Source organism: Aegilops tauschii, chromosome 1, assembly GCF_002575655.3.
Source record: "Aegilops tauschii subsp. strangulata cultivar AL8/78 chromosome 1, Aet v6.0, whole genome shotgun sequence".
NCBI classification, from domain to species: domain Eukaryota; kingdom Viridiplantae; phylum Streptophyta; class Magnoliopsida; order Poales; family Poaceae; genus Aegilops; species Aegilops tauschii.
The window spans coordinates 477,526,195-477,541,737 of NC_053035.3; the positions used below are offsets into that span (position 1 = coordinate 477,526,195).

A 15,543-nucleotide genomic window follows, 5' to 3' on the forward strand; every position below is an offset into this window, starting at 1 on the left:
CAGCGCACGCATACTCGTCGGAGGAGTAGCGCGTGCTCGGCCGATGCACTCCTACACGGGCACGGGTGACCGGGCCGGCGAGGGCGGCGGGTGCCGCGGCAGAGGGGGCCACAGCGGCGTCGGGGGCCACGGCCACAACAGGGACGCCCGCGGCGGCGGGGGCCGCGGCCATAACGGGGGCGCCCGCGGCGGCGGGGCCCGCGGCGTCAAGAGCCGCGATGGTGCCAGCCGAGCCAGCCGCGGAGGAGGCGACGGGCGAGGTCGAGGTCGAGCCCGTCACAGGAGTAGCGGCACCGGCCGGGGTGGCGGGTGGGGTGCCCGCGGGCTCAACCTCGGGCGAGGGAGCCGGGGAAGACTCAATCTCGGGTGAGGGAGTCGAGAACCCGGGAGGGGGCGGCAGAAGACGTCGGGCCGGGGGGGGGGCGCCGGGGGGTGCCGCCGCGCATCGCACCAGGTAGGGGGCGCGGGGGCGGAGCCGAAGGAGCCGCGGCCGGAGGAACCTGAAAAAAGGGAACACCGTCTCGACGAAGTACACGTGCCTCGAGGTGTACACACGATGAGTGACAGGATCATTGCACCGGTAACCTTTGGTGTTGGGAGGGTAGCCAAGGAAGATGCATGGGACGGAGCTGGGTGCAAGCTTGTGTGGCGTGGTGGACGCGGTGCTAGGATAACAGAGACACCCAAATATGCGAAGACCATCATAGGACGGTGGTGTACCGAAAAGAAGGTGGTGAGGGGCGTAGTTCCACCGGGGACGACACGGACGAATGTTGACTAAGAGAGAGGCAGTGGCGAGGGCATCGGGCCAGAACCGAGCGGGTACATTAGCGTGAAAGAGCAACGTGCGAACGTAGTCATTAAGAGTGCGGAGAATGCGCTTGGTGCGGCCGTTCTGCTGTGAAGTGTAGGGGCAAGTCAGACGGAAGGTGGTGCCGTGTGAGGCGAGAAGGGAGCGAAGAGCGGCGTTGTCAAACTCTTTTCCGTTATCAGTTTGGAGCGCAAGTATGGGGCGACCGAACTGAGTGGTGACGTAGGAATAAAAGGTGGTGAGTGTGGCTAAAGCATCGGATTTACGACGAAGAGGAAAGGTCCACACATAATGAGAATAATCATCTAAAATCACCAAATAGTATAGATAGCCCGTATTACTCGCAACGGGAGACGTCCAAACATCACTATGAATCAACTGAAACGGAAAAGTGGAAACTGAAGTAGACGCATTAAAGGGAAGACGCACGTGCTTGCCCAAACGACAAGCCTCACAAGTATGCTCGTCGAGCTTATTACATGAGAAAGAAAAACTCCTAATAATCTGACGCAAAACGGCAGGGTTGGGGTGGCCCAAGCGAGCATGCCAAAGGTCGACGCCGGCGGAGAGAGCGACGGGTGTGGAAGTGGAGGCGCCGCCGTGCATGGGATAAAGCTCGTCAAGGCTATCACATCGGTGAAGCACCATCCGGGTACAGGCGTCCTTCGCAGAAAAACCAACACCGTCAAATTCAACAGTAAGAGGATTCTCACGAGTAAGACGACGAACAAAGACTAAGCTAGTGACTAAGTCAGGTGAAATAAGAACGTTAGACATAGTGATAGGTGTGGAACTAGAAGGAAAACTAGTGCTACCGACATGGATGATGGGTAAAGAGGAACCGTTGCCAACGGTGATGCGAGTGAGAGTGTGAACGGGAGTGGATGAGGAAAGGTTACCGGGATGAGCTGCCATGTGCGCAGTAGCACCCAAGTCCATGTACCAGTCGCCTCCACCGCCATAGTTGCTCGGCGACGGCGCCGAGTGGAGGGCGGCCAGGAGGGCTGGGTCCCACGGTGCAGGTGCCGGCGGTGGCAGCTGGCCTCCATAGGGCGGCGCATGGGCGGGCGCGCCGTAGCCACCGAGGGGTGGCGGCGCGAGCGGGGCACCGTAGGGCTGGTAGGGGGCGCCGACGAACGCCTGATGGCCCGCTGGACGGGGGCCAAGGAGACCCGGTGCAGGAGCCCGCGGGACGGGCATGTGATAGGCGTGGATGACGCCCGTCCACGGGTTCTGCCCGGCGGCCCACGGTGGAGGCGGCTGCTGGAAGTGGGGCGCCCCCCCTGCGCCCTGCGCCTGCTGCTGCTGCGGATGCTACTGGCGGCGGCCCCCGCCACCCCGCTGGCTGCGCCGGCCCCCGCCACCTTGCGGCTGCTGGGGGGGGCGCGGGCGGCAGCGGGTAGTAGCCGGCGGGTGCTGGCGGCGCGGACTGGCGAGGGGCGGCCGGAGGAGCAGGGCCGCCGCGGGTGGTACCGGCGGCGAGAGCGGTGTGCTGGACCCGCTGCTTTAGCTTCGTCATCCGGCGCTCCTCAAGTTTGAGGTACGCGACGATGCGCTGGAAAGTGGGTTGCGGCAGCAGGGTGAGGTTGGACGCCGCATTGCCGAAGTCCTCATTAAGCCCGGCGGTGAGGGTGCTCAGCATGAGGTCGTCAGAGACCTTAGCGCCGATGTCGCGAAGCTCGTCGGCGAGCATCTTGAGCCTCATGCAGTACTCATCGATGGTGGAGTTGTCCTGGTGACAGCCGAAGAACTCCTGCTGCAAGAAAACAAGGCGCTGGAGTTTGTTGTCGGTGAAGAGCGCGTTGATCTTGGCCACACGGTGCAGGCGTCGTCGACTCGTCGTCCTCGGCGACGACCATGTGGAAGATGTCCTTCGAGACCGTCTGGTAGAACCAACGGATGATCGTGGCCTCGATGGCGGACCACTCCGGGTCGCCACGCATGTACGCGCTGTCCACGGAACCGTCGATATGCTCGGTGAAATAGTACTCGCGAAAGACGAGGTTGAAGTAGGTCTTCCACGCGTAGTACGACGTGCTGGAGCTGTCGAGACGGATGGGGACCCGGGCCTCAATATTGAGGTCACGGATAACGGCGGTGGAGGGCTCGGGACCAGCGAACGGATTGGACGAGTGGGTGGTGGAGGAGCCGGGGGAGGAAGGCCATGGCGACGGCGTGCAGGTGCGGGATAGCGGCTAGGGTTTTGGGGAGAATGTGACAGCAACAACGGGACGGCTGCAGCGAAAGACGGGCGCGGCGGCAGAAGAGAGCGGCGTGCGGGTGGGAAGGAAGGAGGCGGCTGCAGCGGTACGAGACGCGGGCGGCGTGCAGCGGCACTTGGTGCGGAGCAGCGTGCAGTGAAGCAAGGCGCTGGCGTACGGCCGTACGAGGAGTGAAGTCTGAAATAAATCTTGACATTGTACAAACCGGCGTTAATAAACCCTTACCTTTAAATCTTTGAAGGTGATACCCTGTATTTACAGATCCCGGTCAATCCAAACCCTATACGAGTAAAATCTTGTTTGCTGTGATGGGAAAGGCACAATCCCAATCGGGATTGATTTCTATTGTCACTTACAACATGGGCCCACATGTCCTTTGCATCTCCTTAGCGATGAGCACGACCACGGTGTCCATTGACGGAGTGTTGCCACTGTCGAGTCAGAAAAGACAAGAAAAATATGATGCATCACAAGGGCCTGTACGTGCGTGTCTTCCGACGGAACTTCAATCCTCAGTCCGTGCTCGTCGACATCGTCGTGAATACAAAAAAAAGCTCAGGTGGCTGTGGTCGTTGTCACCCGTGCCGCGTGTGCCCACAGCCCAGGCCTGCTGAGCTGCACCGGGAGGCGGCCATGGCGACATGCTCAAGCCAGTGCGGCGTCGGGAGCAGGGATAGCAGCGCGGTAGCGAGATGGGGTTCTTGACGTAGCTCGAGACCCAGCCCAGAGCGTCGCCGTGTACGCGCGCTGCAACTCAGCATAGGCCTCCAGCGCCACGCACCAGCCGCAATGCTCTAACGCGAGTGCCCACCGCGGTGGCTGCGTGCATCGGTCCAGGCAACTGCGGCACACACTTGTTGCCTCACCTCCGAGAGCTGCGGAAGGAGCTCGTCGTCGCGGATGAGCTACGCAAGATGCGGCAGGGGTTTCGCGTTGAGGACGGCAGCGACCCTCCGAGACATGGCGTCAACGGAGCCGAGGGAGATGTTGAGCATGGTCCGGTGATCCCTGGCGGCGGCCTTGGTCCTCTTGATGGCAAACAGATCCTCGCCGTTGGCGTCCAGGCTCCTCAGCTGCCTTGGCTTTCATCCACACGGCTGCCATCGCCATCATGGCCTTCGTGCTCACCATATGGCAGCAGGCTCGCCCCGGCTGCATCTCCTCCCGCCGATGCGTCATGCAAGCCGCAGCTCGCCAACTCGCTGCCACCTTTCCAGGACCATCTACCCCGATAGCCATTGATGTATCTATACGGGAAGAACAGGAGGAGATAGGTGGGAGCGAGGAAGAAGATGGCTTAAGCTTGACATCGCACAACAATGAGAAAAGCAAGTTCCCGGTCAGGATTGCGCTTTTTCCGGCGTGCCAAACGTATTTAGGGTCGGGATAGACCGGGATCAAAGAGGTCAGGGTATCAATTTCAGGGATTTGAAGGTGAGGGTTCATCTGCGCCGGCCTCTACAATCTCAAGGTTTATTTCAGACTTCACTCCCGTACGAGACAAGGCGCTAGCCTACGGCGGAGCAGCGTGCAGCAAAACAAGGCACGGGCATGCAGCGGCTCTTGGCGCCTAGCGGCGTGCAGCGGCGTGTGATGCGCAGGCTGCAGCGGCGCGGTACGCGCGAGTGAAAGCGGCGCGGTACGCGCGGGCGGAAGCGGGTTGTGGGGCGCGGCGGCGGCGGCGGCGGCTACCCTAGGGTTAGATCGAAAAAGATGATACCATGTGGATAGATAATTTGCAATATGATGTATTGATAGGGGTGCTGGTGCACGTATATATAATACAAGGGAAGGCCTCTACCTCAACTATACAAGACTAGGAAGTGGGCCACAATTCCAATACACGTGTAATACAAAATATATACTCAACAATTTGGATGCCCACACGGTTTAGGCAATGTCCACACAAATTCGAGAGCCTAGCTTAAACTTTCCTGAATAAATTTACTTCAAAAATATATACAAGTCCTGGAGTGAACCCACGGACAAATTCAGATCCTGTATGGTCCAACTTGTCTGCGCATCAAGCAAATAGCTTCTTCTTCTTCTTGACTGGAAAACAGATTGAGAGAAACTGAATCTTGGGAAGCGGCACGGCTTAGATTGTATCCACATAAAAACCAAGCAACTAGTTTTTTTGTTGTTGAGAAAATCAAGCAACTAGCTACCTTTGTCCATCATAGTCTGTAACCAAAAACGTGTTATAGAGCTAAATCTCAGGAAAAATGCACACATTTATCTAAACTAAATTTCAGTAGTTTTGAATCCTACAAACCAAACAAATGGAAATTTCAGAAAATTCTGTGGAACTCCTTTGAGCGAAAGAGGCCCTTTAAGACAGTGATCTAAACGCTCTTATATTAGTTTACAGAGGGAGTACAAACAAGTCTTTGATCGAGTGAACTTACGCACAAATTCAGTTCCTATAAATTCCATCTTTGCAGCACGTCACATGGGATTTCGATGTGCAATACAAGTCTTGGAATGCCGACACTTAATTAGACGATGTCCACACAGATTCGAGTAGCTGGCTTATCCATCTATAGCCTGTATTATTCTATCTATAAAGACTCTAGCTAGCCACTCGTTCCCTCATCACAAAAGGAAAGGTAGCACTATTCCACCCAAAACCCAGCTGTTAACAGCGAGCAATGGACCATGCAACCGGTGCCATGGGCAGCCTAATCCTCAAGCTTGGCGAACTCCTCAAGGAGGAGTACAACCTGCAGAGAAGCGTCAAGGAAGGTGTCCAGTATCTTGAGAGAGAGCTGAAGAGCATGCAAGCTGCCCTCTGCAAGGTCGGGGATGTGCCACGGGACCAGCTCGACGAGCAGGTCAAGCTCTGGGCCAACGAGGTCAGAGACCTTTCATATGGAATGGAGGATATCATCGACAAGTTCATGGTACGTGTTGAGGGCCCTGAGCCTGATGACAAACAACACAAGCTCAAACAGCTCATGAAGAAGATGGGCGATTTGTTCACGAAGGGCAAGACACGCCATTGTATCGGAAAAGAGATCAAACGCATCAAAGCCGGCATCCAGGAGGTGGCTGATCAGCGTGATAGATACAGGGTCCACGAGATCAATGACGTGGTTGCTAATCCAACTGGTGCAACCACGGTCGACCCTCGCCTGTTGGCTCTCTACAAGGATAGGAAAGAGCTTGTTGGCATTGATGATTCATTGAGTGAGCTAACCAAGATGCTGAGCATCGAGGATGGTGATGTGTCCAAGCAACTCAAGATACTCTCTGTTTTCGGATTTGGAGGTCTTGGCAAGACAACTCTTGCCAAAGCAGTGTATGATATGCTCAAAGCGCAGTTTGATTGCAGCGCTTTTGTTCCAGTAGGACGGAACCCTAGCATGAAGAAACTTTTCAATGACATTCTCTTTGGAATTGACAAGCAAAAACATCAGGATTCTATTTTATCATCGTGGGATGAAAGGCAGCTGATCGACGAACTCCAAGTATTACTGGAGAACAAGAGGTATGCACCCTATTATGTAAAGTAGTGATTTAAGTGCTCTTAAATTTCTTTACGGAGAGAGTAGTTTCATATAGTTTAAGTAGCAATAAGAAAATTTATCGGAGTGAATGGAAGGCAGCTGATTGATGAACTGAACTCCGAGAAAAAGAGGGAAAAAATGGGAAAACATAGTGTCATATACGTCAAGTAGTAAATGGGATAAAAAAACTGCGAAACTTTAGCGGGTCGAATGAAAGGCAGCTGATCGATGACACCTATTATGTCATATAGGTAGTAAGTGGGAAAATAGCGTCAAGCCCTAGAAAAACTGAGTTAGGGATGAGTGGAAAATTCTATTTGAGATATTTTACATGGCGGGTTTGCATGGCCTATGGTCGTTCTTGTATATTTTACAAAAGACTGTATTTTTTGTCGGGAATAATGCATAATATTAAGTTTTCCTACCTTCTTTAGGTTGGGACTTACCTTTGAACGTTCGTCCACGTTCATATATTATAGAACTTCCTCTTAGTAGATGCCAATTCCAAAAAAAAAACTAATTAATTAAAGTATATAGACGTGGAAATTTTGTCAATAAAAAATATAGTTATGAACGATGAAATGGAATCAAACTCTACTGGTGGTGTGGCTCTCTCCTGTGCAGTGGTGGAGCGTGAAGCAAATTTTAGGAGGGGCGAGATGAGTGTATGACATAGAGAAAGATATGGTAGTCAGAGACGCCGGAGAATTAGCATAGCGATTAATAGAAATACAAGCCTATTTGGCAAAAAAAAAATCTAGGAAGGGGCTGCCAGGGCCCGGATTAGGGCATGTACAATGGTTGATAAGATAGTCTTATCTTAAGTCTTGCATGTAATTTAAAGATGACAAAAAAAAATGTCTACAATGGATCATTTCTTAGCCTTATCTTCTATTCCTAAAAACGTGGTGAGACATATTGTGCTAAGAGATCATCTCTTATCTTCTCTTCAATAAGAGAAGACAAACATTTTCTTATGAGTTCTCTCTCCTCCACCTCATTTTTTATCCTATGTGGCACTACTAAGATAGCATCATTGTACATGCCCTTAGTCCCGCCGATGCTCCGCCAATGCTCCTGTGCCCCTCCATTTCCTTAATTCAATAATGCCAATTCTAGATTCCCTAATGAGGTTGACATTCACGCATCCTCTTTTTAAAGATATTTTGCACACTTAGAGCCTTAACAAATATTTTTCACTAATTTGGGACATCTCTTGCAATATGGATGGCAATGACAGATACTTGATTGTCATTGATGACATATGGGATAAAAAAACATGGGAATTAGTCAAGACTGCTTTGGTGTGTAATAACCGTGGAAACAGGATAATCACAACAACACGTATACTTGAAGTTGCTACAATTACTGGTGAAGTATACTAGCTACAACCACTTTCCCCTTATTTATCTAAGGATTTATTTCATAGAAGATTAATTGGTGGTGAAATAGAACAACCTAATCATCTGCCAGCAGAGGCATATGATAAAATTTTACATAAATGTGGGGGTGTACTGTTGGCTATAATCACAATAGCTAGTTTGCTCGTCAATAAACGAGTGGAGCTTTGGTCTAAGGTATACACCTCAATCGGTTTTTGGCATGAAGAGAATGAAGACGTGGAGAACACAAGAAAAATACTTTTACATAGCTATTATGATCTACCTTATCACCTAAAGACTTGCTTATTATATCTGAGCATATATCCTGAAGATCATTTTATTGAAAAAGGTAGTTTGATATGGAAGTGGGTTGGCGAAGGTTTTATCCATGAGGAACCAGGTGTGGGACTATTCGAGATTGGTGAGAGGTACTTCAATGAGCTGGTGAAAAAAAGCATGATAATGCCGGTAGAGAGCCCACATGATGGCATCATAACTGGATGTCATGTCCATGACATAATGTTTGATATGATATGTCTACTATCAAAGGAAGAAAACTTTGTTACGGTATTGGGTAGTAACGAGAAATATACAACTTCACATTGCAATGCTCGTAGGCTAGCTATTCATCGAGGATTCCAACCTCTGGCTAGCACGTCTACATTTCAAGCAAGGTCACTTAATGCCATGTGCAATGCTAATTTGTTGCCATCACTTTCATGCTTTGAAGTTTTGCGTGTCCTAGTTTTGGAAAGCCCCTCTAATAGGCACAATCCCGATTCTTATGAGCATAATGGGAAGTTAGTCCACTTGAGGTATCTCAAACTAGCGAACATACATATCTCTGAGCTCCCAGAGGAAATAGGAGAGCTAAAGTTCTTGCTGGTACTAGACTTGAGTGCAAAAGGGATAAATAAACTTCCAGAGAGTATTGGTCTACTGAGTCAACTCAAGTGCTTGAATATCTGCAGAACAAACATTGAAGTGCCATCCTGGATCGGAAATTTGACGTCGCTGGAAGAGCTATGCCTGAATGGAGTTGAGAAGCACTCGAACTTCGTGACAGAGCTGGGCAAGTTGACAGAGTTGAGGAAGCTCCGCGTGTCTGATGTTTTATATTTAGATAGTGTTGGCACAATGAATGCTTGGGCGGAGTCTGTAGCTAAGCTGAATAAGATTGAAGTCATAGACATTCAGTTTATTTTCTCAGTTAGAACTTCTGGCCATGAGACCCCCTGGGAATGGAAGGTCCTCCCTCCACAACTCCGTGTCCTACGCATGGCCTACCTAGAACCTGAGCTGGTAGCAAGGATCAATCCCTCGCTTCTTCCGAACATGTCCCATTTAGAACTATTTGTATACAGTCCAGAACTGGAGGTCTTTGGAAGTTTCCAAGAGCTTGTTGCCCTCGAGCTGTTCATCGGTCCATCAGCTCTCCACCATGACACCATGGGCGGTATAGGTGCGTTCCCCAAACTGAGGGTCTTCAAGACACAATCAACGATTGGCTCGTTCGTAGAGGGAGATATGCCAGTCCTTGAATATCTTGAGTTCCACACCGTAGCACAGTCCAATGATGACGACATTAGCTTTGACTTTGACTTTGGTAGCCTAGAAAACCTCCCTTTGCTTCAACACGTCTCGGTCCTTGTATCTACCCCTGAGGCGGACCGCGAGAAGGCTGAGGAAACGGTGAGGCATGCAACTGATATGCTTCCCAACCATGTCAACCTTCGATTCACAATAGCTGAGGCAGCTCTGCATATTATGCTGAGGTGTGTACTTATCTCTATTACTAGTATAGATGTCCACGGGCAGCTAGCCAGCTATCTTATGTATATCTTTTTCCAGAGACCTCAGAAACCGGATAATCAGTTAGCCATGTATCTAGCGTATCGCGATCTCCACCTATCCAAGGTACGTACGCTCCCTATCTAAGTATTTATCTGCACCTTCTCTATCTTTTATTTCTAGAGTAAATAACCACAATTGCCGATCAATTGTATGGGGCATAGCAATTGCTAATCTGCACCACACGCGATACATATATTGCTCTCTTTCTTATCATTTTAAATAGAGACCATGCATACTCCACATATATGTTTTCTGAGAGTTACTTCATACTTGTAGGCTGGAAGCGTTAACAAATCACCACGGAAAAAGAAATGATAGCGGGAGGCTTCCGTTTGTTTGCTCTATGTTACTATGTATTGTCTTTCGTAGCAAAGGAAATAATCACAAACAAAAAAACTTTACTTTGTTTTCTTTTGTAGCAAAGAACAAAAAATCACACAAAGCCAAAAAGAAAGTGTTATCTTGCTATGTTTTCTTTTGTAGTGAATGAAAAAATCACACAAAAAAGGTTTGTTCATTTGTTTTACTGTCTTTCATAGTAAAGGAAAAATGAAAATCACAAAAAAACATTTACTTTGTGGATTACTAGTCTGTTGCTCGGTTGTCTACTTATAGGAAGAAAACACTCCAAAAAAGTTGTTGGGTTCTCGTGCCATTTTGTGCGTGTGTAGGTGTGTGTGTTCGGGGGCGGGGGCTTCCTTTTTGTGTATTGGTTAAGAGGCCAAGTATGTGTTAATGTGTTTTCTCCTTTTTTGGGGGTGGTGTGGTGTGTGTGTTGGGGGGGGGGGGGGGGGGGTGTAACTCCGCCTATGCTAATATCTTCGCATAGCCGGTCCCAAGCCCGGAAGAAGGAGGAGGGGCCAAGCATTAACTTTCTTACAGGTCATTTGTAGCTTTTGCTCTTATTTCTTCGTTTTCTTATTCAAGTACTCCCTCCGTCCAAGTATGCTAATAAGTGTCGCAACTTTATACTGGCTCTAGTACAAAGTGGTACTAAGCTTGAGACAGTTATTTTGGGACGGAGGGAGTATATAACAGTGTGGTTGAGCATATATGGTTTCCTTCATTTTGTCCAAGTATGTAATTTCATGGTTCCAAATATGGTGGTTCACTTTTGGCTAAGTTTGAACAATGGCTGGGGTTTACTAATGCTTCTGGCATTGATAATAGCAATTTGTATTTTTGGCCGATGTTGGGTTAGTAAATTAACATATATCTTGCTTGTAAAATTTTAGTGGTGAAATCGATCGACCTGAAGATGTTTATTTCCTCACCTAGAGTTGGTACAGGGTAAGCAATGTCCCTGGGCTGGGGCTTACCAATGCTTCTGGCGAAGAAAAAGGTGCCCCAGCCCATTTTATTCAGGTAAAGGCACATGTATCATGCATTTTCTTTTCGAAAAAAGAACAGGTATCATGCTTTCCGGTTCAGTTTTTTAGCTCACTAGATGCACCTGACTTGTTTGCATGCTGCAGCAAAATGAATTTCTGTGAATCCAAATTCTGGGTCGATGGAGCTGGTATGTGTTTGCATTTGTTTTACCATCCTTTAGTATTGATTTCTTGAGCTAGTACTTTTTATGATGCTCGGTGTATTGCTGCCTTCGGCCTTTTAAGTATAGTTCTTTTTTGATACATGTTCTTGAGTGAGTTTAAAACACATCCCAATTTTATCAAAAAGCAAAATAATTTTTTTATGATTGTAATTATGATTATACACATGAGAAATCAAAATAAGCATCTTTGACCTTCAGTTTGTTCAGTTTATGTCTTCTGGATCAAGCATATTCCATGAATCCCCCAGGATGATGTTTTCTAGGCTATGCAGTACTCAAATAACTACTCCCTCCGTCCCATAATATAAGAGCGTTTTTGACACTACTCTTATATTATGGGACGGAGGGAGTACATAGTATCTTTTCATCTAAATGAACAAGTGGATATTTTGTACCCAGTAGATCAACCTGCCTTTTCATCTAAATGAACAAGTGGATATCTTGTATCGAGTAGATGAACGACATAATATCTTTCCACTGTATTGTTTGATCAAATCCTCCAAAATGCATACATTGCACCAATGAATCTTGGTATTTTTGAAATACTTTCATCTGACTCAAAAAGGAAAAGGATAAATGAGCTCTTCGGACTAAAATGATTTTTTTCCTGTTCTTTACTTGGCTGCAGCTGTTCTTGCTAAGGGGAAGTTCAGTTTGTATGCCCACCTTGTAGTGTCTACTCTATACTTCAGAGAGTACGTGATTCAGTTCAAATTCCAAGCCTTAACCCCTTCCTTCTACTCCCTCTGTTCCTAAATATTTGTCTTTCTAGAGATTCTATCAAGTGACTACATACAGAGCAAAATAAGTGAATCTACACTCTAAAATATGTCTATATACATTCATATGTGGTAGTCCATTTGAAATCTCTAAAAAGACAAATATTTAGGAACGGAGGGAGTAGAATTATACTGCTATCTTAAATGTAGATGATGACAAAAACAATGGTTAGATGTGCTGAATGCTTGTAATAAAGAAATGGGAAGAATAGGAATAGGGAAGGAAAAGAATTATTCCATGGACAGAAACATATGCATATCTCAGTGATTTGGCAACCTCAATCGGATGTCTCGCTACCAGGATTCGAGTAAAGTCTGTTCATATCTCAATGGTACTTACTAGTCTCTTGTATATAGAATCATCATGGCTCACTTAATTATGCCCTTTTTTCAGGCACATCCCTAGTAAAAGAAACATATGCGAGTGGATGCTACTAAGAAGTTTCAGAACACACCACTCCTCTGTTCATTTTTATAAGACGTTTAGAAAATTCAGACGGCACCCAGAACAGTTCAATGTCAGCTGTCCAAAACGTCTTATAAAAAAAGAGTGGAGGGAGTATCTGAAATGATACAGTGTTTCTTTTTCTTCCTACTGACTACAAAATGGCATCGCCCAATCTTTGCGCGTGGAACCTGCAAGCATGTTGACAAATCATCTTATGCGTACAGACCTGCAAGTTATCTTGGTGCTGCTGCCTTGTTATGGACTATTTGCAAAACAAGGAACAAATCCTGTTTTCAATGTGTGCTTCCTACTGAACCTACTAATGCAATTTTTACTATGTGCTCTTTGCTGGACTCCTGGACTGCTCCACAGAAAAAAGGGATGCAAAGAATGCTCAGTGAAGTAGTATCTAAAAGGCTGTCCGAGGTGGCGCGGGATGCTTTCAGAAGGTCGCCCTTCTTCCCAATGACGATGACTGGTCGGTAAGTTTGATGTACGAGGGAATGGCTGCAGCGGGCGTTTGCTTGATTCGTGCTGCGGCAGGTTTAGATTAGAACCAGATTTGAATCCAAGAACAAACTAATTGCAACTGCGCAAGATTTTGGTATCTAAGGAATCTGAACCCAACAACTCTCTGACAGTAACTCTCATCCAATGCAAGCACAATTCCGGCACAATTCTTACAGTGGGACAACATGGTCAGAACACACGCCAGCATGCATGTAATTATACAGAGCCTGAAAGTTGAAACGAGCGCAAGAAGCAGCAGCAGCCAAGCCTAGGACGACTCTGAAGCTGCTACCGCAGTCTGAGTCTGAAGCAGCAGCTGCCAAGTTTTCTTCAGTTGACAGCGGCAAGGCAATAACACAAAGAAGAATCGCTCTATCTTGTTTAGTAGCAGCACAATTGGACAGTAGTAACTCACATTTCACTTTCCGCAAAAACAACTTGCATTTGCCATTCAGTTCCAAGTACTACCTAGTACTGTAAAAACCAAATCACCAACACAGAAATGCACCGTCATTTCTAAATCATCACAGAATTCAGTTCTTCCGAGCCAACCAAGTGTCAACGGGCATTCGGCAACTCCCATAAATTAACAGTGATGTAGCACTACTCACAGATAATAACACGATATAACCAACTAAAATTCAATTTCAGAAGAGTAGACAAGCAAACATCAGTCAGACCATCACTGATACAGATATAGTACCACCACAAGTTCAGTTCTAGATAGATATATCAGTCTGCCAAACACAACAACTTCAGTTCTTACAACCAATTAATTAGCCAACAAAGCGTTGGCGATCACCCAGCAGACTACCAGCACTACTTGCAGAGAGACAAGCAGAGTCGACAGTACAGGTGCAGATACAGAGACCAACTACAGGCGACGGACGCATCTTCAGTCTATGAGGAGGTGAACTTGGTGACGGCCTTGGTGCCCTCGGAGACGGCGTGCTTGGCGAGCTCGCCGGGGAGGACGAGGCGGACGGAGGTCTGGATCTCCCTGGACGTGATGGTGGGCTTCTTGTTGTAGCGGGCGAGCTTGGCCGACTCCCCGGCGAGCTTCTCGAAGATGTCGTTGATGAAGGAGTTCATGATGGACATGGCCTTGGAGGAGATGCCGATGTCCGGGTGCACCTGCTTCAGCACCTTGAAGATGTAGATCTTGTACGTCTCCACGCCCTTCTTCGCCTTGCTGCCCTTCTTCCGGCCCCTCGTCTTGCCCTCGCCGCCGGCGGCCTCCTTGGACGCCGGAAGCCGCTTCTCGGCCTTGGGCTTCTTGCCCGCGGGGGCCTTCTCCGCCGCCTTCTCCACCTTGCTCTCCGCGGCCGGCTTCTTGTCTGCCTTGGGGGCCATGGCGGCTGCTTGAGAGAGGGAGCGGGGTGTTTCGCTGGGAGTGGGAGGTGGGGAATTGCAGATGTGAAATGAAGCGAGGGACGGCGAAAGTATATAGGCGGGAGGAGGTGCGCGCTGATTGGTGGAGAGGCCGGTGCCTCGGATCGATGACGTGGGCGAGATGGTAGGCAACAGGAAACCAGCCTTGGCTGGCGGGAATTTTGGAATTTTTCCGCGGGCTGCTGCACCGTCCGGTTTGGCGGCGACTAAAATTGATTCACACCGAGTTGTTATTAGTGGGGTTGAAGTTTTTTTAATTAACCACGTGTCCACGTTGATACAATAAGAGAGCCTGAGATAATACAACTGTGCTAAAATTTTACAGAAAACACTCCAAGTAAAGGGGGGAAAAAGGTGCTCAGCCTATGGAGGTCTGGGAACGTATCTGCTGCACCGGAGCAATCCGTGCTACCGGGGCACCGGACCCCGTTGCACATTCAAAAATGTATGAAAAAATCCAGAAATTTTTTAGTGCATTGACACAATATCAATGTAAGTTGTCACAAAATCAAAATTCAAAACATTGCTTGAGATAAGAAAATCGACAAATTTAACATCAATGTGCTAATGAGCCAAGGCTGAAGCCCAACTTGTGTTATGTACTATTTTGTGTCAAATTTGTGATTTTTGTGCCTCGATCAATGTTTCGAATTTTGATTTGAATTTTTGTGACAACCTATATTGATGTGGTGCCAGTGCACTAACCTTTTTTTTGGATTTTTTGAACATTTTTTAGTGCACGACTGGTAGTGGCGGAGCTAGCCGAAAATCACTGGGGGGAACACAAATCATCAGTGTTTGGGGGGCCAAATGCTAAAAGATCTAATCTAAGCCTCCCTAAAAAAAATCTCCAGTAATTCATCCATGGCTGGGGGGGGGGCAGCGCCCCCCTGCCCCCAACATAGCTCCGCCACTGAAGACGGGAGACCGGTGCACTGGTAGCACCAATTGCGCACCAAATACATCCCCATGGAGGCCTTTGCAGATGCCAACAAAATTGCTTACCATCAGAAAACCAACAACGCCAACGCGTGCATCGGAGATCCATCTGATCGGGAATGCACCACTGCATATGGGCTTT

General features: G+C 48.3%; 3 protein-coding genes across 4 annotated transcripts; 2 read left to right on the forward strand and 1 right to left on the reverse strand.

The window, feature by feature from the left end:
- The first annotated feature begins 5,627 nt into the window (after nt 1–5,627).
- Nucleotides 5,628–10,345, forward strand: LOC109755927 (disease resistance protein Pik-2-like). 2 transcript variants are annotated; one of them, XM_073496754.1, is made up of 4 exons: nt 5,628–6,523; nt 7,783–9,699; nt 9,776–9,841; nt 10,055–10,345. In XM_073496754.1, exons 1-2 carry the CDS (start codon nt 5,685–5,687, stop codon nt 7,925–7,927), a joined length of 984 nt encoding a protein of 327 aa, XP_073352855.1. In that variant the 5' UTR covers nt 5,628–5,684; the 3' UTR covers nt 7,928–9,699; nt 9,776–9,841; nt 10,055–10,345. The 2 variants fall into 2 exon arrangements, with proteins under 2 accessions (XP_073352855.1, XP_073352867.1); XM_073496766.1 differs by having other exon boundaries at nt 9,785–9,841.
- LOC141039152 (uncharacterized) lies at nt 8,612–11,056 on the forward strand. The gene is made up of 2 exons (XM_073506461.1): nt 8,612–9,699; nt 11,014–11,056. Exons 1-2 carry the CDS (start codon nt 8,612–8,614, stop codon nt 11,054–11,056), a joined length of 1,131 nt encoding a protein of 376 aa, XP_073362562.1.
- A 2,711-nt stretch (nt 11,057–13,767) lies between these two features.
- On the reverse strand, nt 13,768–14,483 carry LOC109755918 (histone H2B.2). The gene has a single exon (XM_020314799.4). It carries the CDS (start codon nt 14,421–14,423, stop codon nt 13,971–13,973), a length of 453 nt encoding a protein of 150 aa, XP_020170388.1. The 5' UTR covers nt 14,424–14,483; the 3' UTR covers nt 13,768–13,970.
- Between the last annotated feature and the right edge of the window lie 1,060 nt (nt 14,484–15,543).